This window comes from Chiloscyllium punctatum, chromosome 41 (genome assembly GCF_047496795.1).
Source record: "Chiloscyllium punctatum isolate Juve2018m chromosome 41, sChiPun1.3, whole genome shotgun sequence".
Taxonomy (NCBI): domain Eukaryota; kingdom Metazoa; phylum Chordata; class Chondrichthyes; order Orectolobiformes; family Hemiscylliidae; genus Chiloscyllium; species Chiloscyllium punctatum.
The window spans coordinates 14,626,000-14,652,254 of NC_092779.1; the positions used below are offsets into that span (position 1 = coordinate 14,626,000).

General features: G+C 48.8%; 1 protein-coding gene across 2 annotated transcripts in view; it reads right to left on the minus strand.

Moving 5' to 3' along the window:
* acad11 (acyl-CoA dehydrogenase family, member 11) overlaps positions 1-26,255 on the minus strand; it is a 244,274-nt gene that overhangs the window by 106,060 nt on the left and 111,959 nt on the right. For both annotated transcript variants that reach the window (XM_072560417.1, XM_072560416.1), the window contains 5 exons: positions 25,581-25,728; positions 22,542-22,663; positions 19,582-19,688; positions 8,387-8,513; positions 794-871 (listed from right to left, as the gene is read on the minus strand). In XM_072560417.1, coding sequence (XP_072416518.1) covers positions 794-871; positions 8,387-8,513; positions 19,582-19,688; positions 22,542-22,663; positions 25,581-25,728 — 582 coding nt within the window. The remainder of the gene's footprint in view (positions 1-793; positions 872-8,386; positions 8,514-19,581; positions 19,689-22,541; positions 22,664-25,580; positions 25,729-26,255) is intronic.

The following is a 26,255-nucleotide window of genomic DNA, read 5'->3' on the forward strand; positions in this document are numbered from 1 at the left end:
CTCCAATACTCAAAAGGTCTGAGCAATGAAAGCTAGCATGCTAAATGCCATCTTAACCACCCCATCTATGTGTAATACAAACTTCATAGGATTATCTTCCTGAACCCTTAGATTAGATTAGGTTAGGTTAGATTACTTACAGTGTGGAAACAGGCCCTTCGGCCCAACAAGTCCACACCGACCCTCCGAAGAGCAACCAACCCAGACCCATTCCCCTACATTTGCACCTTCACCTAACAGTACGGGCACTTTGACATGGCCAATTCACCTAACCTGCAGACTTGTTCTACCACACAACCGAGAGCCCTGTTTTGAATTGTATAAATCCTGTGATTGCAGCAAAGTGCCCGGGAGAACCCTTGTATTGGGAATGAGTACAATGCTTACTCTGCTGACTTTACAACAGACCAACAGCTTGCTTTGACCAGAACAGAAGACTCTATGTCCCAGTTGAGAAGAATCATGATTACATCTCAGAAGGGACTCTCCCAGCAGGATAATCTAGCTTCTCCCAGCAGGAGAACCAAGCTTTCAGTTCGGGGCAACTGGTCACCCCACCCCACCCCACCCCCCCCCCCACCTGCTCCCACCCCACCATCATTCCAGGAGACTGGATCTACACAACCGAGGCTTAGAAATGGCTTTGTTCCCAGGCGTAAATAACTTTCACCATACAGTAACTAAACATAATTCTTTATAATCCCCACAATTGTGACATAACTTGCCTGTTACGGGTCTCCACAGGGATCATAATGACAATCATAAGGAGAAAAAAAAATCACTTCAAAATTACCTTCAGTGCCTCTACAATGGGAGGTTTCTGCCATCTGCGGGTTGATTGCACGTTTGCTGCATAGTACTCTGTAACTTCCTGGACAAACATGAACAGCAGGGCGTGAAGGATAGAAATGCACACTGTAGAATGAACAGCCACAGCGCGGAGTACCCAACAACCTTCGCAACACACGGGTTATAGAAATGGCTGGCAGAGCCAGGAGGCTACTGGTTCAAGTCCATTTCAGCACAGTACCCTGGGCTCACCCTCCAAGGCAGTGCTGAAGGGTGCTGCATGACCAGAGACACCACGTTGGAGATTCTTTATTGCCTTCATGGGACGGGGGGCATTGCTGCCTGGGGTCAGCATTCAGGGCCCATCCTGAACTGGTGGTGACGGAGACAAAGGGCGACTTGAAGCTTAAAAGGGTTGGAGGAATTGAGCTATAAGGAGAGGCTGGGTTGGCTGGAGGGATTTCCTTTTGGAGCACTGGAGGCTGAGGGTTGACCTTATAGAGGTTTTAATTCACAGGGAGCATGGTTAGGGTAAATACACAAATCTTTTCTCTGGGGTGGGGGAGTCGGAAACTAGAGGGCATAGATTTAAGATGAGAGGGGTAAGATTTAAAAGGGACCTGAGGGGTAATGTTTTCATACAGAGGGTGATGCATGTATGGAATGAGATGCCAGAGGAAATGGTGGAGGCTGACACAATTATAACATTTAGAAGGTATTTGAATGTGTATATGAATACAAAAGGTTTAAAGGGGTATGGGCCATATCCTGGCAAATGGGACTGGACTTATCCAGGATATCTGGCTGGCATGCATGAGTTGGACCAAAGGGCCTGTTTCCATGCAGTATGTTTCTATTTCTTTCCCAGGAGCCCATGTAGACTGGGAAGCACACTGCTCAGTTGAGAAATGGGACTCAATGCAGTTTAGGCCTGGGAAGCAGATAGAGTCATAGAGTCATAGAGATGTACAGCATGGAAACAGGCCCTTCAGTCCAACCCATCCATGCCGACCAGATATCCCAACCCAATCTAGTCCCACCTGCCAGCACTTGACCCATATCCCTCTAAACCCTTCCTATTCATATACCCATCCAAATGCCTCTTAAATGTTGCAATTGTACCAGCCTCCACCACTTCCTCTGGCAGCTCATTCCATACACGTACCACCCTCTGCATGAAAAAGTTGCCCCTTAGGTCTCTTTTATATCTTTCCCCTCTCACCCTAAACCTATGCCCTCTAGTTCTGGACTCCCCACCCCAGGGAAAAAACCTTGTCTAGTTATCCTATCCATGCCCCACAAAATTTTGTAAACCTCTATAAGGTCACCCCTCAGCCTCTGACACTCCATGGAAAACAGCCCCAGCCTGTTCAGCCTCTCCCTGTAGCTCAGATCCTCCAACCCTGGCAACATCCTTGTAAATCTTTTCTGAACCCTTTCAAGTTTCACAACATCTTTCCGATAGGAAGGAGACCAGAATTGCACGCAATATTCCAACAGTAGCCTAACCAATGTCCTGTACAGCCGCAACATGACCTCCCAACTCCTGTACTCAATACTCTGACCAATAAAGGAAAGCATACCAAACGCCTTCTTCACTATCCTATCTACTTGCGACTCCACTTTCAAGGAGCTATGAACCTGCACTCCAAAGTCTCTTTGTTCAGCAACACTCTCCAGGACCTTACCATTAAATGTATAAGTCCTGCTAAGATTTGCTTTCCCAAAATGCAGCACCTCGCATTTATCTGAATTAAACTCCATCTGCCACTTCTCAGCCCATTGGCCCATCTGGTCAAGATCCCATTGTAATCTGAGGTAACCCTCTTCGCTGTCCACTACACCTCCAATTTTGGTGTCATCTGCAAACTTACTAACTATACCTCGCATCTAAATCATTTATGTAAATGACAAAAAGTAGAGGACCCAGCACCGATCCTTATGGCACTTCACTGGTCACAGGCCTCCAGTCTGAAAAACAATCCTCCACCACCACCCTCTGTCTTCTACCTTTGAGCCAGTTCTGTATCCAAATGGCTAGTTCTCCCTTTATTCCATGAGATCTAACCTTGCTAATCAGTCTCCCATGGGGAACCTTGTCGAACACCTTACTGAAGTCCATATAGATCACATCTACTGCTCTGCCCTCATCAATCTTCATTACTTCATCAAAAAACTCAATCAAGTTTTTGGGACATGATTTCCCACGCACAAAGCTATGTTGACTATCCCGAATCAGTCCTTGCCTTTCCAAATAATATATATCCTGTCCCTCAGGATTCCCTCCAACAACTTGCCCACCACTGAGGTCAGGCTCACCGGTCTATAGTTCCCTGGCTTGTATTTACCGCCCTTCTTAAACAGTGGCACCAGTCTTGCCAACCTCCAGTCTTCCGGTACCTCACCTGTGACTATCGATGATACAAATATCTCAGCAAGAGGCCCAGCAATCACTTCTCTAGCTTCCCACAGAGTTCTCAGGTACACCTAATCAGGTCCTGGGGATTTATCTACCTTTAACTGTTTCAAGACATCCAGCACTTCGTCCTCTGTAATCTGGACATTTTGCAAGATGTCACCATCTATTCCCCTACAGTCTATATCTTCCATATCCTTTTCCACAGTAAATACTGATGCAAAATATTCATTTAGTATCTCCCCCATTTTCTGTGGCTCCACACAAAGGCCGCCTTGCTGATCTTTGAGGGGCCCTATTCTCTCCCTTGTTACCCTTTTGTCCTTAATATATTTGTAAAAACCCTTTGGATTCTCCTTAATTCTATTTGCCAAAACTATCTCATGTCCCCTTTTTGCCCTCCTGATTTCCCTCTTAAGTATACTGCTACTTCCTTTATACTCTTCTAAGGATTCACTCGATCTATCCTGTCTATACCTGACATAATGGTTCCTTCTTTTTCTTAACCAAACCCTCAATTTCTTTAGTCATCCAGCATTCCCTACACCTACAGCCTTCCCTTTCACCCTGACAGGAATATACTTTCTCTGGATTCTTGTTATCTCATTTCTGAAGGCTTTCCATTTTCCAGCCGTCCCTTTACCTGCGAATATCTTTTTGCATTAGCTCTGTATACTGTGTATGGAGTGTGTGAGCCCAGGAAAAGCTGCATTGGGATAGTTAGGTCGAGAGGCACTCAGGCACGGGTAGGCCGAACGGGACTACGCATGAAGAATGTTGACATTATGGAGGCACAAAATGGACAGTCTTTAATGATGACACAATTTAGAGATTGGAAGGTCATCTGAGGGTCAAACTCCAAGGTTATGGACGGACTGCCTTCATCTCAGACTGTTCCCCAAAAGATGGGTAGCGTTAGCTACTTGGGAATGGGAGTTTGGAGTGGGGATTGAAAACAATAGCTTTAATTTCCATGGAGCGGCCTGGAAGAGATTGGGAATGTGTGTGTTTTAGAGAAGCAGGTTTGGGAAAGTTAACAGTTGATATTAGGAGAGAAAAAGGACCTGAGGGAAGGGAGTAGAGGAGCTGGAAAATGAGATTGGGTTTCAACAAAAGATACTTTAGAGGCAGAGGAGGTTGTGAGGGGAAGGGCTTACCCCTGTCTCTGAGCCAAGTTCTAATCTCACCCCAGGGCTTGATGGCCATTTTATCGTAACACTGGCAAATTCTTTTTGTATTCACTCACAGGGTATGAGGATCGATAGCTGGACAAGCATTTATCATCTAACCTTAGTTGCCTTTGAGAAGGTGGGGATGAGACTCCTTCATCAATCACTGCATTCCATGTGCTGTGGGTTGACCCACAATACCCTGAGGGAGAGAATTCCAGGATTTTGACCCAGCAACAGCGAAGGCTATATTTCCAAGTCAGGATGGTGAGGGGCTTGGAAGGGAATGTGCGGGGCGCAGTGTTCCCATGTATCTGCTGGGATGGAAGTGGCCATGGGTTTGGAAGGTGCTGCCTGAGGATCTCTGGTTCTGATTTTTGCAGGGCAGCTGAGTACACACTGCTCCGACTGCGTGTCAATGATGGAGGGAGTGAATGTTTAATGGGTATAGTTGGTGCCAGCTGAGCAGACTGCTTTGTCCTGGGGCAGTGTTAAGCTTCTTGATCAATTGCCGATCTACAACTCCTTCCAACACACACCAACAGAAGGGGAGACAAAAAAAGAAAGAGATTCTGGGGTCAGCCATTGTGACAGAAGGAATGTAAAGGGTTATGGACCATGAACAGGCAGATGGGATTAGTTTGGAATGGCATCGGGGTTAACACAGACATGGTAGGCCGAAGGGCATGTTCCTATGCTGTACTCTTCTATTGTCTATGAATGTCAGAGCCTGTACCATCACTCCACACAACAACCTGGTTTTGAACAGTGCATGTTGCCCACAGCCCTAGAGGCTGTGCAGCAAAGGTTTAGCAGACCGATTCCAGGAGTGGTAAGATTGGCATATGAACAGAAACTGGATTGGTAAGGACCCTATGGAGTTTAGAAGAATTAAGGGGTTTAGAAACCTACAAAATTCCAAGAGGACAAGACAGGGCAAATGCAGGCAGGATTTTCCCAATGACTGGGGAGTCCAGAAGAGTCCATGGATGCAGGGTATGTCCTTTAGGACTGAGATGAGGAGACATATCTTCACCCAGAGAGTGGGAAGCTTGTGGAATTCTGTGCTCCAGAAAGCAGTACACACAAAAACATATTTTGTGGGGTGAGTTTGTACTTTCAAAGTTACACTGTACTTTGCTCAAAAACTGCATAAGTTCATGAAAGACTGCGTTATCTCACTTTTTAGATTAGACTCAGTCTAACCATCATGGCACAGACAGAGAACACAGGGGGCTAACACCTTCAACATATTGTCTGGCTGACACCAATTGTTACAGTTAACCTGAGAATGTAACTTTCTTTTTTAAAAGTTTTGTGATTTACACATGAAAGAAGTGAAACTATCATGGTATTCGAACAGATGAAAGATTCAACAAATAATCAAGGTATTTTTCAATGAATAATTTCAGTTACATCACACTGTAAACTTTTGCTATGAATTCTGTGTCTCACAGTTGTGCCCTTCACAACCTCCTGATGAAGGAGCAGCGCTCAAAAAGCTAGTGCTTCCAACTAAACCTGTTGGACTATTACCTGGTGTTGCGTGATTTTTAACTGTGTACACCCCAGTCCAACACCGGCATCTCCGACTCAAGGCCAAAATAGTCAGTGTTTTCAAGAAGGAGTTAGATATAGATCCGAGGGTATGGGGGGGAAAGCGGGTAAAGGTGACTGAATGACTAGCACAGCAGGCTCAAAGGGCCGAATGGCCTATTCCAGCTCCTATTTTCTATGTTTCTTAGACTCCCTGAGTGAAGTCTAACAGACACACTGTCTGCTCCCTGAGTGAAGCAGAACACACAAGGTCTGAGGGAATGTGCTTTGACTGCCACCTGGTGGCCACTTTCATCGCATACATGTTCTACACAGGATTTTCTGGCACGATTAACTTTCCCTCAAGAGCAACCAGCTGTAAAATAGACTCTACTGACAATGCTGGGTAAAACAGCCATGAATTTCAGTCAGAGTCATAAGGAACAATCACAAATAGAAGGTGGAAGGTTCGGGAGAGGGCAGAGTTTAACCTGAGACTGGTTTCCCTCACTGCAACAATTGTTCCTTTGGACATTATTAAGGCACAGGTAAAAATAATCCCTCTAATTTTGGAGGAGGTCTCACGGATGTTGCTCAGGTAGTGAGGGGGGAGGAGGGGTGTTGTGGAGAGACTGGGGGACCCAGGTCATCAGCTAAAGGGTGAACCAGACTTACCATCTCCACCCCATGTTACCACCATCAGGGAAACTTGGTTCAACATGGGCAATGGGCAACTGGGTGGGGGGGCTTCCCATGGAATCCCGGGGTGGGGGGGGTTGTTGGAAGGTAGTGCAATCGGTCATATACCGTAGGTGGGAGGGCGTGGGGGGTTGGGGGGGTGGGAGAGCTGGTAGCTGCTTGCCTGTACCACACTCACCCAAGGTTGCCAATTCACCATGGCCCCCAGGACGAACAGAAGTGATGACAGGACAGGAGAGCACGTGGTGGGGGGGGGGGGGAAAGGGAAACAGGGTGCGGTTGGAAGGGCAGGGCTGCTGCATGGCCAATACCTGGGGCCTCTGACCAAGGGTCACTTCTCCCACCACAACCCCTTACCTTCTCCATCACCCCACTCGTGCCAGCCACCCTCAATCTACCGAGCATGGGTTTCCTCATCTATCCCTGGGTAAATGGCAGTGAGGGCAGGATGGGGGTCATTCAGTGACAACTCTGCAGAGTAACCCACGCAGACCCACTCCCCTACTCTATTATCCTATACTGACCCCCGACTAATGCATCACTACCTACATATCGCTGGACACTATGGGGCAATGTAGCATGGCCTATTCACCTAACCTGCACATCTTTGGATTGTGGGAGGAAACCGGAGCACCCGGAGGAAACCCACCCAGACACGGGGAGAATGTGCAAATGTCCCGAGGCAGGTATTGAACCCAGGTCCCTGGCGCTGTGAGGCAGCAGTGCTAACCGCTGAGCCACCGTGCCGCCCTCTTCCTCCTGGGGGCAGGAAGACCATCAAGGTTCCTCGGCCCCATTGACTACACCTGCCCCGGATGGCTGCAGTGTGGGAGGTCTAGCGAGTCGAATGGCCAGGACATGGGAAAGGTTTCCAGATGCTTTCCCTCTATCCCAATGTTTCCCGAGTATGAGGATCAGTGGGTAATATGCTGTTCCATGCAGGAAGGAGTCCACAGCTGGTTACCGCATCAAGAGTCCTCAACCACTAGCTCTGGAGCCATATGCAGCTCATTGGGCTGACAAGGAGTAAGTGACATGTACCCCTCACAAATGCCAGGCTATGTACATCTCCAATAAGGGGCCAGCTAACCACTGCCCCTTGACATTCAATGGTGATACCCTCACTAACAACATCCTGGTGGTCACCATTGGCCAGAAACTCAACTGGACTCATTGTATAAACAGAGAGGCTTCAGCAGTAGGTCAGAGATTAGAGATACTGCAGCGGGTAATCCACAAAGCCTGGCCACGCTCAACAAGGCAGAGGTCAGGAGGTATGATGGAATATTCCCCAATGGCCTGGATGGGTGCAGCGCCAACAACACTCAAGAAGCTCAACACCACCCAGACAAAGCAGCCCCTGCTTGGCATCCACTCCCACCACCACCAATGCTCAGTAGCAGCAGTGGGTACTATCTACTAGATGCGCTGTGGGAAAAACGAGGATTAAATTGTCCTCGGATCTGGACTGCATTTCCTGAGAATGGAGGGAAGGCAGATTGAATGGTCAGGACCTGAACAAAAACGGAATAGACTGCACAACACAACGCTGAAGGGATATCAGGTAAAGGTAACATCTCCGCAGACAAAGGGACAGAGGGGAAGGATGAGATATGTTTCTCCTGCAGGGAGATAGCCAGGTATAACAGGCCAAATGGCCTCCTGGAAGGTAGCCATTCTAGGATTCCCTGATAATGGCGGTTGATGTTGACAATGCAAGTGGACTCTCAGGGTTTGGGGCTGAGTTTTGTCGATGGTTAGAGATAATATCCCGTACCTGCTCTGCTGGGTACACATGTCGTTTACTGAACTCCCTCAGCTGCTGAAGGACACTCTCACCCAGGACTGACCGCTGAAACATGCCTCTCGTCCAGGGAAAACTCGCCTTCGACGATTCCGATTTCCTAAAGCGGAAAGGATTACAGGATTACTGTCCACTCAGCACATTCTGACTTGACGTTACAGCTTGGAGGTTTACTGTCAGGGCTCTGACAGAGCACTCCCTCCACGGGAGATTAGGGGTCAAAGTTCACTCAGCTGCACTGAGTGCTTCAATCAGAATGGGAAGCTCCTGGGAAACGTTTAGGGCCATGTTTGAGGGGAATATCTTTACCGATCAACCTTCAAACAAGTTAGGGGCTGTTTCTGTGCTGTATGACTCTATAAAGTCCACCTATTAAAATTTATAAATACTGGCTAGATTAAATGTTCGGCTCATTGACAAACCATCAAGGTGACAGATACCAAACTGTGATGAAATACAAATAAAATAAATCACCATAGTTCAGAACAGAGTTATAGCAAACACTCAAGGAAAATGATGTCAATGAACAATAAAAAAAGAGATGGTAGGCCTATGATCATTTCAGGATATAAGGGATGTCCGCACACTGCAAAATGTGGGTCTCCCTAATCTGTGGAACTGAAATGGACAATGGTTACAAAACAGAGTAAGGCCATTCATGCGTCATGTCTGTCCTAACCCTCTACAGAAGCAGTTCACCAAGTCCCACTCCCCCACTTGTTTCCCAGTCCCCCCGGAAATACTTTCTCTTAGATAATGAGCTAATTTTCTTTTTAAAGTCCTGATTGAACATGCCACCTCCACACATTTAGACAGTTCGTTCCAAACACAAACCGCTCACCTTTTCTTTAAGAAAGGTTTCTTCCCGTGTCACCGTCACCTCATTTTACCAATTCAGCGTCTGCGGGTTCTTTCATCTCATTTTATCAATCCCCTTCAATCACTTCCTTCTCGTTCTCAATCCTTCTGCCATTTTCCTCACTATCTGCTCTGTCCATGCCCCTCAGGATTTTGAGAACCTTGATTAAATCTCCCCTTAACCTGCTCTTCTCCCTGTTTATCCCGTGTCCCCATGGGAACTGAAGCTCCTCAGTTCTGCAACAATTCTCATCGATCCTCGCTGCTTCTTTTTAGTGACCTCGTTACTTCCCCAAAAGTCTGGTGCCCAGAACTGCACACAGGGTATTCAGCTTTATATTCACTGCCTTGCTTTGGTATTCTATTGACCTCTTCATTCTAGATCTCACTTATGGAATTCTACCAAAAATTTACTTCCAGTTAATTTAAAGAAGGGTTAATTTAATGATCTTGTGCAACCAGCTGACTGCTGCAACAGTACATTGAGATCACCTTTAAGGATTCAATATGCTTTGTGCACACAATGTTGTGCCTGCCTCTTAGCCCGCTTCGTGTTTGCAAGTTGCACTTAAACAGAAATCAGCTGGTTTTACTGTCATGTCTGCTTCATAACTTACAATGTGTTTCACTGTTTTAAACAAACTAGCCCACAAAGTTAAACAATCAGATGAGAAATTATGAGACCATTATCATTAAATGTGGAAGTGACCTCACTCAAATCACAAGAGGGTAAGATCATTGGTGAAGCTCTGCTTCAAAAATAAATTCCCTAAAGTCTACCCTTGTCTTCCATCTCCCCAAACCACCCCTCGGGTGATCCAGTGGATTAATCCATCAACCAGCATAACATCAAATCAGAACTTGGGATAGTCCAACCCTTAGTTGCTAAGGGGGGGGGGGGGGGAGTCTTATGCTCTCACTGGTGGTGGGTAAGTGGGAAGGTCATGGTAATTGACAGCATTGCAAGGAATGGTCTCTCTTCCCCTCAATCGGCTATTGAAGGGGCTGGATACAGGATGACGTGGGTGCACTGAGGGCCATACGCTGTCCTCCTTACTGCCTGCTCCACCCCACAATCCCCTACTTCACACGTGTCACCTGTGTGGCACCATGCCCTCCCCCCCCCACCCCCCAAACAAACCTGAGCGCACTTCCAGCAGCAGCCATTTCTTCCGGCGAGGCGCTGCTGAGGCTGGCCTGTGATTGGTTGGTAGTTTTTGCTTTGTGGGTGACCTGGGCCCATGGGGTCTTAATTGCAAAGTGGCCTGGGAGATTGCCATGACGTCAATGGGCCTCCTCTAAAAGAGTCGGAGCAGCTCTCCCACTACCTGATGAGGCCCTCATTCCCCACCAATTAGAGTGCGGCCCGAGTCAGATGTGTGTGTGTGTGTGTGTGTGTAGTGTGTGTGTGTGTGTGTGTGTAGTGTGTGTGTGTGTGTGCAACCCCTGCCAAAGTGAAGAATGGCCAAATGTGAGCATTGTCAGAGCGATACGTAATGTGAGGGAAACTGAGGGAGAGCCGAGAGGGTGGTCCTGGAAAAGCACAGCCCGTCAGGCAGCATCAAAGAGGCAGTATGATAATCAATGTTTCGGGCAAAAGCCCTTCATCAAGAATGAGGCTGGAAGCCGAGGGGTGGAGAGATAAGTGGGAGGGGGGTGGGGAGGTAGCGGAGAGTGCAACAGGTGGATGGAGGTGGGGGTCAAGGTGATAGGTCGGAGGGGAGGGTGGAGTGGATAGGTGAGAAGGGAGATGGACAGGTGGGACAGGTCGTGAGGACGGTGCTGAGCTGGAACTGGAATAAGGTGGGGGGAGGGAAAATGAGGAAACTGGTGAGATCCACATTGATGCCGTGGGATTGGAAGGACCCGAGGCAGAAGATGAGGCGTTCTTCCTCCAGGCGTCGGGTGGTGAGGAAGTGGCAATGGAGGAGGCCCAGGACTTGCATGTCGTCGGCAGAGTGGGAGGGGGAGTTGAAGTGTTTGGCCACAGGGCAGTGGGGTGTCCCGGAGACTGAGGGAGAGCCAGCTTAATATTATCTCAGCTGCATCGGGACAGAGGCGCTGAGGGATAATGTGGCAGCATTGGTGAAAAAGTCAAAACAAAGACAACGGAGTCTACGGCAGGGTGGGGGTTGCGTCTCCCAGCTACTCCCTTCACAGTGTGCGGCAAGCTTGGGAAGAATGCTGAATTGCATCCAGCAGATCCCCACACGATCGGAGGGAATCTGGTACACAGCCAGTGTGGGTCAGGGTACACACAGCCAGTGTGGGTCAGGGGGGGACACAGCCAGTGTGGGTCAGGGGGGTACACAGCCAGTGTGATCAGGGTACACACAGCCAGTGTGGGTCAGGGTACACACAGCCAGTGTGGGTCAGGGTACACACAGCCAGTGTGGGTCAGGGTACACACAGCCAGTGTGGGTCAGGGTACACAGCCAGTGTGGGCCAGGGGGGTACACAGCCAGTGTGGGTCAGGGGGATACACAGCCAGTGTGGGTCAGGGTACACACAGCCAGTGTGGGTCAGGGTACACACAGCCAGTGTGGGTCAGGGGGGGACACAGCCAGTGTGGGTCAGGGGGGTACACACAGCCAGTGTGGGTCAGGGTACACACAGCCAGTGTGGGTCGGGGGGTACACAGCCAGTGTGGGTCAGGGGGGTACACAGCCAGTGTGGGTCAGGGGGGTACACAGCCAGTGTGCATCAGGGTACACACAGCCAGTGTGGGTCAGGGTACACAGCCAGTGTGGGTCAGGGGGGTACACAGCCAGTGTGGGTCAGGGGGGTACACAGCCAGTGTGGGTCAGGGGGGTACACAGCCAGTGTGCATCAGGGTACACACAGCCAGTGTGGGTCAGGGTACACAGCCAGTGTGGGTCAGGGTACACAGCCAGTGTGGGTCAGGGAACACACAGCCAGTGTGGGTCAGGGGGGTACACAGCCAGTGTGCATCAGGGTACACACAGCCAGTGTGGGTCAGGGTACACAGCCAGTGTGGGTCAGGGAACACACAGCCAGTGTGGGTCAGGGGGGTACACAGGCAGTGTGGGTCAGGGGGGTACAGAGCCAGTGTGGGTCAGGGTACACACAGCCAGTGTGGGTCAGGGTACACAGCCTGTTCTATCACACTGCTTCGGACGGCCTGCAACTCACACTGAAGAGGACTCACTGTCAGAAAGTGAAAACCTCTCCATTTACCTTTACCTTTCAGATCTCCAGAATTCCCCTTCGACATTCCGCCAATGAAACGTGCAGAAGCTGCAACACCCACAGAATCAATAAGAGCTCTGACTGGGCCAAGGAAATGCAAATCAAATATAAAGTTAGATGTGAATCGGCAAAACTGGCTGCGATCCAGTCGTTTCAGCCTGGAGCCCAGTACGAACCCAGAACAGGCGGGGATATTAGACAGTCAGTACAAATAACAGGAGGGACTGAAAGGGAAAACAGACTGTGGGGGTTTCACTGCAAAGCACAAAGTGTGTACAAACCGTCCGAGATGTGAACATGTAACAATCTGACTGGGTGTAACGTCTGCCTGCCTCAAGAACAGGGGGCCCGTGCAGTCATTTGGGCTCTGCTGACACCTCAGCTCAAAATGTAATCGTAGCGACCTGTAAATAGGAATGATCACTCTGTTTTCGGTATGCTAACAAATGGAATGTTTACATATGTATGGCATGTCCAACTGTACAGACCATCAAAGTATTTTATGAATAAAGTATATTTTTGAACTAAAAAAAAGATTGGATAATATGGTTGCATATTAATTTGGAACGTTAACCATGCCAACACCGTTGGGTGGAGGTGGGAGTGAGTAAATGAGTAACTGTTTGAGTGGAAATGATTCTCTGCAGGAATAGTCAATTGGAAGATTGTTTTCGACAGAAATGATCTGAATCTTTCTTCAGGTTTGAGCTGCACACCATTTTCTTCATGTGTACGTCTCCCATGCTCACGAGGATGACATTCTCGGCTCCAAGAGGGCTTCATGCATTCAGAGGCCGGTCAGCAATGGAACCTGAAATGTGAACCCCAACCTCGGCAGCAACAAAGGACGAGAGAAATGCAATCTGGACTTAACAAGCTGCGCACAGCGCAACATTGCTAAGGCTGGACACAGTGAGGGGAGGTCGGACACGTGAGGGAACGGGAGGGGAAGGGAGAGCGTACGGAGGGAGGTGAGAGCACACAGAGTGTGGTGAGAGTGTACAGAGTGAGGTGAGGCTGCACAGAGTGAGGTGAGGGCGTATGGAGTGAAGTGAGAGTGTACAGAGTGAGGTAAGAGTGTACACAGTGAGGTGAGAGTGTACAGAGTGCGGTGAGAGTGTACAGAGTGAGGTGAGAGTGTACAGAGTGAGGTAAGGCTGTACAGAGTGAGGTGAGGTGGACGGAGTGAGGTGAGGCTGTACACAGTGAGGTGAGAGTGTACAGAGTGAGGTGAGAGTGTACAGAGTGAGGTGAGAGCGTATGGAGTGAGGTGAGAGCGTACAGAGTGAGGTGAGGCTGTACACAGTGAGGTGAGGCTGTACACAGTGAGGTGAGAGTGTACAGAGTGAGGTGAGAGTGTACAGAGTGAGGTGAGGTAGACGGAGTGAGGTGAGGCTGTACACAGTGAGGTGAGAGTGTACAGAGTGAGGTGAGAGTGTACAGAGTGAGGTGAGAGCGTATGGAGTGAGGTGAGAGCGTACAGAGTGAGGTGAGTGTGTACAGAGTGAGGTGAGGCTGTACACAGTGAGGTGAGAGTGTACAGAGTGAGGTGAGGCTGTACACAGTGAGGTGAGGCTGTACACAGTGAGGTGAGAGTGTACAGAGTGAGGTGAGAGTGTATGGAGTGAGGTGAGAGTGTACAGAGTTAGGTGAGAGTGTGCACAGTGAGGTGAGAGTGTACAGAGTGAGGTGAGAGTGTATGGAGTGAGGTGAGAGTGTACACAGTGAGGTGAAGCTGTATGCAGTGAAGGGAGGCTGTACACAGTGAGGTGAGGCTGTACACAGTGAGGGGAGAGTGTACAGAGTGAGGTGAGAGCATATGAGAGCGTACAGAGTGAGGTGAGGGCATACGGAGTGAGGTGAGGGCATACGGAGTGAGGTGAGGCAGTACACAGTGAGGTGAGAATGTACACAGTGAGGTGAGGGTGTACGGAGTGAGGTAAGGGCGTACACAGTGAGGTGAGGGCGTACAGAGTGAGGTGAGTGTGTACAGAGTGAGGTGAGGCTGTACACAGTGAGGTGAGAGTGTACAGAGTGAGGTGAGGCTGTACACAGTGAGGTGAGGCTGTACACAGTGAGGTGAGGCTGTACACAGTGAGGTGAGAGTGTACAGAGTGAGGTGAGAGTGTATGGAGTGAGGTGAGAGTGTACAGAGTTAGGTGAGAGTGTGCACAGTGAGGTGAGAGTGTACAGAGTGAGGTGAGAGTGTATGGAGTGAGGTAAGGGCGTACACAGTGAGGTGAGGGCGTACAGAGTGAGGTGAGGCAGTACAGAGTGAGGTGAGGCAGTACACAGTGAGGTGAGAATGTACACAGTGAGGTGAGAATGTACACAGTGAGGTGAGAGTGTATGGAGTGAGGTGAGGGTGTACGGAGTGAGATGAGAGTGTATAGAGTGAGATGAGAGTGTACAGAGTAAGGTGAGAGTGTACAGAGTGAGGTGAGAGCGTACGGAGTGAGATGAGAGTGTACAGAGTGAGGTGAGAGTGTACAGAGTGAGGTGAGAGTGTACAGAGTGAGGTGAGAGCGTACGGAGTGAGATGAGAGTGTACAGAGTGAGGTGAGGCTGCACAGTGAGGTGAGAGTGTACAGAGTAAGGTGAGAGTGTACAGAGTGAGGTGAGGGTGTATGGAGTGAGGTGAAGGTGTACACAGTGAGGTGAGGGTGTACGCAGTGAGGTGAGAGTGTACAGAGTGAGGTGAGGGTGTATGGAGTGAGGTGAGAGCATACAGAGTGAGGTGAGGGTGTACAGAGTGAGGTGAGAGTGTACACAGTGGGGTGAGAGTGTACAGAGTGAGGTGAGAGCGTATAGAGTGAGGTGAGAGTGTACACAGTGAGATGAGAGTGTATAGAGTGAGGTGAGAGTGTATAGAGTGAGGTGAGAGTGTACACAGTGAGATGAGAGTGTATAGAGTGAGGTGAGAGTGTACAGAGTGAGGTGAGGCTGCACAGTGAGGTGAGAGTGTACAGAGTGAGGTGAGAGTGTACACAGTGAGGTGAGAGTGTACACAGTGAGGTGAGAGTGTACAGAGTGAGGTGAGAGTCTACAGAGTGAGGTGAGAGTGTACAGAGTGAGGTGAGAGTGTACAGAGTGAGGTGAGAGTCTACAGAGTGAGGTGAGAGTGTACAGAGTGAGGTGAGAGTGTACAGAGTGAGGTGAGAGTCTACAGAGTGAGGTGAGAGTCTACAGAGTGAGATGAGAATGTACAGAATGAGATGAGAGTGTACAGAGTGTGGTGAGAGCGTATGGAGTGAGGTGAGAGCGTACAGAGTGAGGTGAGAGTGTACAGAGTGAGGTGAGAGTGTACAGAGTGAGGTGAGAGCGTATGGAGTGAGGTGAGAGCGTACAGAGTGAGGTGAGTGTGTACAGAGTGAGGTGAGGCTGTACACAGTGAGGTGAGAGTGTACAGAGTGAGGTGAGGCTGTACACAGTGAGGTGAGGCTGTACACAGTGAGGTGAGAGTGTACAGAGTGAGGTGAGAGTGTATGGAGTGAGGTGAGAGTGTACAGAGTTAGGTGAGAGTGTGCACAGTGAGGTGAGAGTGTACAGAGTGAGGTGAGAGTGTATGGAGTGAGGTGAGAGTGTACAGAGTTAGGTGAGAGTGTGCACAGTGAGGTGAGAGTGTACAGAGTGAGGTGAGAGCGTACGGAGTGAAGTGAGAGTGTACAGAGTGAGGTGAGTGTGTACAGAGTGAGGTGAGAGTGTATAGAGTGAGGTGAGAGTGTATAGAGTGAGATGAGGTTGTACACAGTGAGGTGAGAGCGTACGGAGTGAGGTGAGAGTGTACGAAGTCAGGTGAGAGTGTACACAGTGAGGTGAAGCTGTATGCAGTGAAGGGAGGCTGTACACAGTGAGGTGAGGCTGTACACAGTGAGGGGAGAGTGTACAGAGTGAGGTGAGAGCATATGAGAGCGTACAGAGTGAGGTGAGGGCATACGGAGTGAGGTGAGGGCATACGGAGTGAGGTGAGGCAGTACACAGTGAGGTGAGAATGTACACAGTGAGGTGAGGGTGTACGGAGTGAGGTAAGGGCGTACACAGTGAGGTGAGGGCGTACAGAGTGAGGTGAGTGTGTACAGAGTGAGGTGAGGCTGTACACAGTGAGGTGAGAGTGTACAGAGTGAGGTGAGGCTGTACACAGTGAGGTGAGGCTGTACACAGTGAGGTGAGGCTGTACACAGTGAGGTGAGAGTGTACAGAGTGAGGTGAGAGTGTATGGAGTGAGGTGAGAGTGTACAGAGTTAGGTGAGAGTGTGCACAGTGAGGTGAGAGTGTACAGAGTGAGGTGAGAGTGTATGGAGTGAGGTAAGGGCGTACACAGTGAGGTGAGGGCGTACAGAGTGAGGTGAGGCAGTACAGAGTGAGGTGAGGCAGTACACAGTGAGGTGAGAATGTACACAGTGAGGTGAGCGTGTACGGAGTGAGGTGAGAGTGTATGGAGTGAGGTGAGGGTGTACGGAGTGAGATGAGAGTGTATAGAGTGAGATGAGAGTGTACAGAGTAAGGTGAGAGTGTACAGAGTGAGGTGAGAGCGTACGGAGTGAGATGAGAGTGTACAGAGTGAGGTGAGAGTGTACAGAGTGAGGTGAGAGTGTACAGAGTGAGGTGAGAGCGTACGGAGTGAGATGAGAGTGTACAGAGTGAGGTGAGGCTGCACAGTGAGGTGAGAGTGTACAGAGTAAGGTGAGAGTGTACAGAGTGAGGTGAGGGTGTATGGAGTGAGGTGAAGGTGTACACAGTGAGGTGAGGGTGTACGCAGTGAGGTGAGAGTGTACAGAGTGAGGTGAGGGTGTATGGAGTGAGGTGAGAGCATACAGAGTGAGGTGAGGGTGTACAGAGTGAGGTGAGAGTGTACACAGTGGGGTGAGAGTGTACAGAGTGAGGTGAGAGCGTATAGAGTGAGGTGAGAGTGTACACAGTGAGATGAGAGTGTATAGAGTGAGGTGAGAGTGTATAGAGTGAGGTGAGAGTGTACACAGTGAGATGAGAGTGTATAGAGTGAGGTGAGAGTGTACAGAGTGAGGTGAGGCTGCACAGTGAGGTGAGAGTGTACAGAGTGAGGTGAGAGTGTACAGAGTGAGGTGAGAGTGTACACAGTGAGGTGAGAGTGTACACAGTGAGGTGAGAGTGTACAGAGTGAGGTGAGAGTCTACAGAGTGAGGTGAGAGTGTACAGAGTGAGGTGAGAGTGTACAGAGTGAGGTGAGAGTCTACAGAGTGAGGTGAGAGTGTACAGAGTGAGGTGAGAGTGTACAGAGTGAGGTGAGAGTCTACAGAGTGAGGTGAGAGTCTACAGAGTGAGATGAGAATGTACAGAATGAGATGAGAGTGTACAGAGTGTGGTGAGAGCGTATGGAGTGAGGTGAGAGCGTACAGAGTGAGGTGAGAGTGTACAGAGTGAGGTGAGACTGTACATAGTGAGGTGAGAGTGTACGGAGTGAGGTGAGACTGTACACAGTGAGGTGAGAGTGACAGAGTGAGGTGAGAGCGTACGGAGTGAGGTGAGTGTATAGAGTGAGGTGAGAGTGTATAGAGTGAGGTGAGAGTGTACAGAGTGAGGTGAGAGTGTATAGAGTGAGGTGAGAGTGTACGGAGTGAGGTGAGAGTGTACAGAGTGAGGTGAGAGCGTATGGAGTGAGATGAGAGTGTACAGAGTGAGGTGAGGCTGCACATTGAGGTGAGAGTGTACAGAGTGAGATGAGAATGTACAGAGTGAGGTGAGAGCGTATGGAGTGAGATGAGAGTGTACAGAGTGAGGTGAGGCTGCACATTGAGGTGAGAGTGTACAGAGTGAGGTGAGAATGTACAGAGTGAGGTGAGAGTGTACAGAGTGAGGTGAGAGTGTACGGAGTGAGGTGAGAGTGTACGGAGTGAGGTGAGAGTGTACGGAGTGAGGTGAGAGTGTACAGTGAGGTGAGAGTGTACAGAGTGAGATGAGGGCGTACGGAGTGAGGTGAGAGTGTACAGAGTGAGGTGAGGGCGTACGGAGTGAGGTGAGAGTGTACGGAGTGAGGTGAGAGCGTATGGAGTGAGGTGAGAGTGTACACAGTGAAATGAGGCTGGATGGAGTGAGGTGAGAGTGTACGGAGTGAGGTGAGGGCATACGGAGTGAGGGGAGAGTGTACGGAGTGAGGTGAGGGCATACGGAGTGAGGGGAGAGTGTACGGAGTGAGGTGAGGGCATACGGAGTGAGGTGAGAGTGTACGGAGTGAGGTGAGGGCATACGGAGTGAGGTGAGAGTGTACGGAGTGAGGTGAGGGCATACGGAGTGAGGGGAGAGCGTACGGAGTGAGGTGAGGGCATACGGAGTGAGGGGAGAGCGTACGGAGTGAGGTGAGGGCATACGGAGTGAGGTGAGGGCATACGGAGTGAGGGGAGAGTGTACGGAGTGAGGTGAGGGCGTACAGTGTGAGGTGAGAGTGTACGGAGTGAGGGGAGAGCGTACGGAGTGAGGTGAGGGCATACGGAGTGAGGGGAGAGTGTACGGAGTGAGGTGAGAGCGTACGGAGTGAGGGGAGAGCGTACAGAGTGAGGTGAGGGTGTACAGAGTGAGATGAGGCTGTACACAGTGAGGTGAGAGCGTACGGAGTGAGGTGAGGGTGTACAGAGTGAGATGAGGCTGTACACAGTGAGGTGAGAGTGTACGGAGTGAGGTGAAGGCGTATGGAGTGAGGTGAAGGCGTATGGAGTGAGGTGAGAGCGTACACAGTGAGGTGAGGCTGTACACAGTGAAGTGAGGCTGTACACAGTGAGGTGAGAGTGTACAGAGTGAGATGAGGCTGTACACAGTGAGGTGAGAGCGTCCGGAGTGAGGTGAGAGTGTACACAGTGAGGTGAGGCTGTACGCAGTGAGGTGAGGCTGTATGCAGTGAGGTGAGGCTGTACACAGTGAGGGGAGAGTGTACGGATTGAGGTGAGGCTGTACCCAGTGAGGGGAGAGTGTACGGATTGAGGTGAGGCTGTACACAGTGAGGGGAGAGTGTACGGATTGAGGTGAGGCTGTACACAGTGAGGGGAGACTGTACAGAGTGAGGTGAGGCTGTACGCAGTGAGGGGAGAGCGTACGGATTGAGGTGAGAGTGTACAGAGTGAGGTTATTACCGATGGCAGAGTTGCAGTCCGGTTTCAGCCAGAGGTTTGATACTTCCACCGTATTTGTGCGCATTCTCAGCAGTGGCATTTCCGAGCAAGGACCGTGTGTACACACCCTGCAGAAATAAAGACATTGCTGTTACAGCAACAGTTTGCAATATTGGTATTCCTGTAAACATTGGAAGAATCCATTTGTATAAATTCCATTGATCATGGTTACATCGAGGTAATGCCCCTGGGATAGTCGTCCTGAAGGCTATACGGGAACATGGGACACCCAAATCAGACACAGCAGCTGGTGAAATCTCAATTCAAATACATAATCAATCTGAAATATGAAGCTCGTCTCAGTCATTGTGATCTCAAAACTATCATCGATTGTTGTTAAAACTCATCTGGTTCACCAAATCCCTTTAGGCAAGGAAATGTGCAGTCCTTACCAGATCCTATCCACATGTGAAGAGTTTGGAGTTTAGAAGTAGGAATGTCTTACACAGGGTCTTGATGAAACAACATGTGGAGTGTTGTGCACAGTTTTGGTCTCCCTACTTAAAACAGGATACATTTATCAGAGAGGGAGTACAATGGAGATTCCATCAGCTGATACCAGGGCTATCAGGGCTGCCCCATGAGGATAGATTGGTTCGACTGAGCCTGTATTCACTAGAGTTTCAAAGAATGAGTGGCAGGGTATCTGACTGAAACATAAATTCTAACAGGGCTGGACATTGTAGGTGCAGGGAACGTGTTTCCCTTGGTTGGGGACGCTAGAGCCAGAGTCAAAGTCTCAGGACTGAGATAAGGAAAGATTTCTTCAGTCACAGGGTGGAATTCTCTACCTCAGAAGGCTTTGGAGACTGGGTGACTGAATATATTCAAGAAAGACATTGATAAATTTTGAGAAAGATTCGACATGTTTATCAATCTATCTTCATTACAGAAGCTCCTTGTCTTTGCACCCATTCTTGCAATATTGAAATAGAACAGATTAGAATCATTGATTGTCACCTTAGATGGTACAGGGTGGAGTTGGCTTTGTCTTAACACAATGGACTCCAACTTGGTATGTTTTCTTCATTCATCCATGGGACATGGAGCACACTAGCCAGACCAGTATTTAATGCCCATCTGTAATTACCCAGAGGACAGCCGTGGATCTGGAGTCACATGTAGGCCAGACTGGGTAAGGATGGCAGTTTCCATCCCTCGAGGAAGTGGACCAAATACAGACAAGTGACAATGTCATCATCAGATTTTATTGAATTCAAATTTGAACCCTGGTCCCCAGAACATTATCTGGGTCTCTGGATTAAAGGTCCAGTGATAATACCACTAGGCTATCACCTCCCCATCTGGTGTGGATGAACTCTCCCCCTGCCTGTTACTCCAGCAATAGGTTGAGTGAACTGTGCAGGACAAGGGGAGGCTCAAATGAGAGTCACGCCTCAAAGTATATCGCACAATGTCCAAGGGGAGATACTCAGACTAGCTTTGATGGCAACCTATTGGCAATGATATCATCTCCCAACCAGAGAGGTAGCACAGGGCAAGGAGACCCAGTGTTAATTGTTAGTCATCCAATGATTGAAGCAGCACTCAGCCCATCTTCCACAATTGTTTAGATGCATTTCATAGTCCAATACATGCTCCAGTCTGCTTCCTCTCCCATTCGTGACCAACCGCCCTTCCTGAAGAAACCCAACCCTCAAACAAACACCTCACTGAACTCCAGTAGCCCTCCATTATCTCAGAAGCATATCCTGAATAATTTATAAAAGGGACCATCATTTACAATATTCTCATTATGGTCATCGAGCTGTACAACACAGAAACAGACCCTTCAGTTCAATTTGTCCATGCCGACCTGACCACCAAAACTGATCCAGCCCCATTTGCCAGCACTTGGCCCATGTCCCTCTAAACCTTCCTGTTCATGAACCCATCCAGGTGCCTTTTAAATGTTGTCATTGTACCAGCCTCCACCACTTCCTCTGGCAGTTCATTCTATACACGCACCACTCTCTGTGTGAAAAGTTTACCCCTTAGATCTCTTTTAAATCTTTGCCCTGTCATCTTTAACCTATGCCCTCTAGTTTTGAACTCCCATTACCTGGGGAAAATACCTTGTTTATTCACCCTATCCACGTCCCTCATGATTTTATAAACCTCTAAAAAGTCACCCCTCAGCCTCCGACACTCCAGGGAAAACAGCCCCAGCCTATTCAGCCTCTCACTATAGCTCAAACCTTCCAAAACCCTGGCAACATCCTTGTAAATCTTTTCTGAACCCTTTCAAGTTTCACAACATCATTCCTATAGCAGGGGAACCAGAATTGTACATAGTATTCCAAAAGTGGCCTAACCAATGTCTTGTAGAGCCTCTCAACTCCTATACTCAATGCATTGACCAATATTGACCAAAATGCATTTCTCACCACCCAGTCTACATGACTCAAGGAATGATGAACCTGCACCCCTAGGTCTCTTTGTTTGGCAACACTCCCCAGGGTTCTACCATTAACTATATAGGTCCTGCCCTGATTTGCCTTTCCAAAATGCAGCACCTCACATTTATCTGAATTAAACTCCATCTGCCATTCCTCAGCCCATTGGCCCATCTGATCAAGATCCCGTTGTACTCTGAGATCACCTTATTCACAGTGTCCACTACACCACCAATTTTTTGGTGTCATCTGCAAACTTACTGACCATTCAGGGTGAAATACCCTCGGTCTGGGCAGTTAAGTCCCCCTCCCGTAGTCAGTGTGTAAGAGTGCAGCAGAGATCCACAGGTAAGCACCAACAGTGGGTCATCAGGATCCCACAGCCCGTTAAACTGCCCAAGCGTATTAAGAGCAGGAACTCAGGCTTTAGTCAGTGAAAAGTATTGTTTCCGTGCAGCCAACAGTCCCAACCCTTTCTGCATCCCAAAGGAGTGATTCCAGCCTTTAGCACAGAAAAACGTTTACCTGAAGAATGGAGGCAACTTTGAAATAGGATAGAGCCAGGAAGAAGGTCCAGTTGGGTAGAGGAGGATGGAGACCTCGACAGTGGCTGTACGTAGAGATCAGCTCACCACATGATGGCATTCCTGGGAAAAAGTCAAAGAAAGCAGGAGAACCTGAAGCAAACAGTTCACTCTGAGCCCCCACTCAAAAGCCATACCACAGATCGGACCCCCCTCACGTCTGTAATCGTTTGGTATGACATATGAACAAGGAACGAGAGTAGGCCACTCAGCCCCTCGGCTCTACTCTCCCATTCAATAAGAACATGGCAATCTGACTATAACCTCAACTCGACGGTTGTAAAATTATAACCTGACGTTTTGCTCAGTATGATTTGACTTTCTGAGAAACTTGCTGGGATCGTTATTTCAGCATCCTGTCACTTTGTGGCTTTCAGCTTGTTGGGTCAAGAGAGAGAAACCCACACACACACACAGAGCTAAGCCATTCAGGAGAGAGATCAGGTAGTACCTTTCCATGTACAGTGCGATGGAATTGAGGAACTCTCTCCCACTGAAAGTGGTAAGTGTTTGTTCCAAAACAATTCCAACACTGGCATCCTGGTGGCAATGTGGAAAATAACCCACATATGCCCTCTACATAAAAAGCAGAAGAAATCCAACCTGGACAATTACCGCCCCCATCAGTCTACTCTCGATCATCAGTAAAGTGATGGAAGGTGTCCTCAACAGTGCTATCAAGCAGCACCTACTCAGCAATAACCTGCTCAGTGACGTCCAGTTTGGGTTTCACCAGGGCCTGACCTCGTTACAGCCTTAATCAAACATGGTCAGAAGAGCTGGATTCCAAAGGGGAGGTACTGCAGCAAGATCTGGTCAATATCCAGACTTGGGTTGACGAGTGCCAAGTAACGTTCGTACCAGACATGTGCCAGACAATGACTATCACCAACAAGATAGAATCTAACTATCACTGCTTTACATTGAATGGCATCTCAATCTCAAACTCTCAACATCCTGGGGATTACCATTGACCAGAAACTGAACTGAACTAGCCATATAAATATTGTGGCTACAAGAGCAAATCTGAGGCTAGGAATACTGTGGTGAGTAACTCACCTCCTGACTCCCCAAAGCCTGTCCACTATCTACACGCACAAGGCAGGAGGGTGATGGAATCGTCCCCATTTGCCTGGATGGGTGCAGCTCCAACAACACTCAAGAAGCTCAACACCATCCAGGATAAAGGCAGCCTGACTGACTAGCACCACATCCACAAGTATCCACTCCCTCCATCACCAACGCTCAGTAGCAGCAGCGTGTAGTATCTACAAGATATAGTGAAGAGATTCACCGAGGCTCCTCAGACAGCATCATCCAAACTCGCTGCCAATTCCATTTGGAAAGATGAGGGCAGCAGATACATGGAACACCACCACCTGTGAGTTCCTCCCCAAACTCCCCACCGTCCTGACTGTTACTCATCATCGCTCCTTCACTGGGTCACAATCCTGGGACTCACTCCATAATGGTCTTGTGGGTCTCCCTACACCATTCAGTTTAACACATACTTATACCATGCTGTGCTAATTCATCTTTAAAAGAATTGTACAGGCTTGGCCGCTGCTGAACTGCAGAAGACTGCTCACTACCACCTCCAGGGCAACTAGGGAGGGCAATAAAAGAGACACCACCCACAATGCCCTCATCCCATGAACTAAGTAACTTTAAAACTTGATTATTTTAAATTGCACATTTTGACGGACAAGGATAATAAGGGGAATGGAGCAAAGCAGATAGTTGGGGTTAGAAGGTTTACTTTCACTCACCAATGAAGGTGCATGGGGGAAATGTTTCCACCCTATTGTTATAGTCTATTTATCCATACCCCAAAGACTAATGTCTGGATTTCAATGAAATGTGGTACACAGATGGGCCACATTGTCAAGAAGCAGTGATTAGATAAGATGTGATTTCAGAGTTCAATCAATCACATTGTCGGAGACTGTGCAGGGAGCTTTGAGTGACAGTCCTGTGGTACAGCTCAGTGCAGTTCAAGCAGCCAGGTAATGGTTGACATTTACATTTTGCTTCAGTTAAATATGTCATGAATTTCATACAAACCATTGAATGGTTACAGCACAAAAGGAGGACATTCAGCTCATCATATCTATGGAGTTTGTCTACAAAAGCAGTCAACTAGTCTGACTGTAACACCCTTTCCCCATAGTCCTGAACATCTTTTCAGGGATAGTCAGATTCAAGGCAGCATTATAGTGCAGAAGGAGGCCATTCGGCCCATAGTGTCTGCTTTGGCCACCCAAACGCATCATGACTTGGTGCACCCAAGCCATTGTGTTACTCTGAGTGTTTCTCCCTTCCTTTCCCTGGCTCTGATACAAGGAAACCCCATCTCAATTACTCAGAAATGTAAATAAACTACAAATGGAGGAAGTTCCCTTGCACTATCATGGAGAGAAAGTCTCATATCCACTTTATCTGCAATACTGTCATAATATCAGTGAATTCTCCCAGTTGCCCCCACTTAGGGCCCTAATGATGTAAATGTGACCTCGGAGGACTGTTCCTACCCTTATATTAGATTGTGTACAGTATGGAAACAGGCCCTTCAGCTCAAACCGACCCTCCAAACAGTAACCCACGCAGACCAATTCCACTGTCCTATACTAACCCCTGACTAATGCACATAATACTATGGGCAAGTTAGCATGGCCAATTCACCTGACCCACACATCTTTGGACCGTGGGAGGAAACACACGCAGCACTGGGGAGAATGTGCAAACTCCACACCGACAGTCGCCCGAGGTTAGAATCGAACCCAGGTCCCTGGTGCTGTGAGGAAGCAGTGCTGACCACTGAGCCATCATGCTGCCCCTTAAGAGTGCATTGCAAAACCATCCTGACATGCTCCCCGCTAATGTTCCCAGTGCCTCCCAACACCCCTCCAAGATTATGCTCAGAGGTGGTTAGGTTAGACAACACTGTAATATGATGCCAATTACATCTTTAGTAACTTACCCTCTACGTCCTGAATGGCGATGTCATTGCTACATCCTGGGAAGGGGGTTCCACTGGGCCAATAGAAAGGCATACAGGCATAGGCCAGGTCAGCAATAGGATTTCCAATGGTGGAGAGCTCCCAGTCCAACACAGCAATAACTCGGGCCTAGGATTTAAATACATCACACCTAATGAGTGAGAAAGACAACAAAACACACACATGTTGTGACTATTTGTATTATCTTATGTATCACTTTGATGCAAGACGAGGAGAATGTGATTTACTCTGAGGGTTGGGAGTTGGTTTAGTTCAGTTGGCTGGACGGTTAGATTAGATTACTTACAGTGTGGAAACAGGCCCTTCGGCCCAATAAGTCCACACCGACCCGCCGAAGCGCAACCCACCCATTCCCCTACATTTACCCCTTTACCTAATACTACGGGCAATTTAGCATGGCCAATTCACCTGACCTGCACATCTTTGGACTGTGGGAGGAAACCGGAGCACCCAGAGGAAACCCACCCAGACACGGGGAGAATGTGCAAACTCCACACAGTCAGTTGCCTGAGTCGGGAATTGAACCCAGGTCTCTGGCGCTGTGAGGCAGCAGTGCTAACCACTGTGCCACCGTGCCGCCTCTAAAATGGGTGGTTTGCAAAGCAGCACAATGCTGATGGTTCAATTCCCATCCC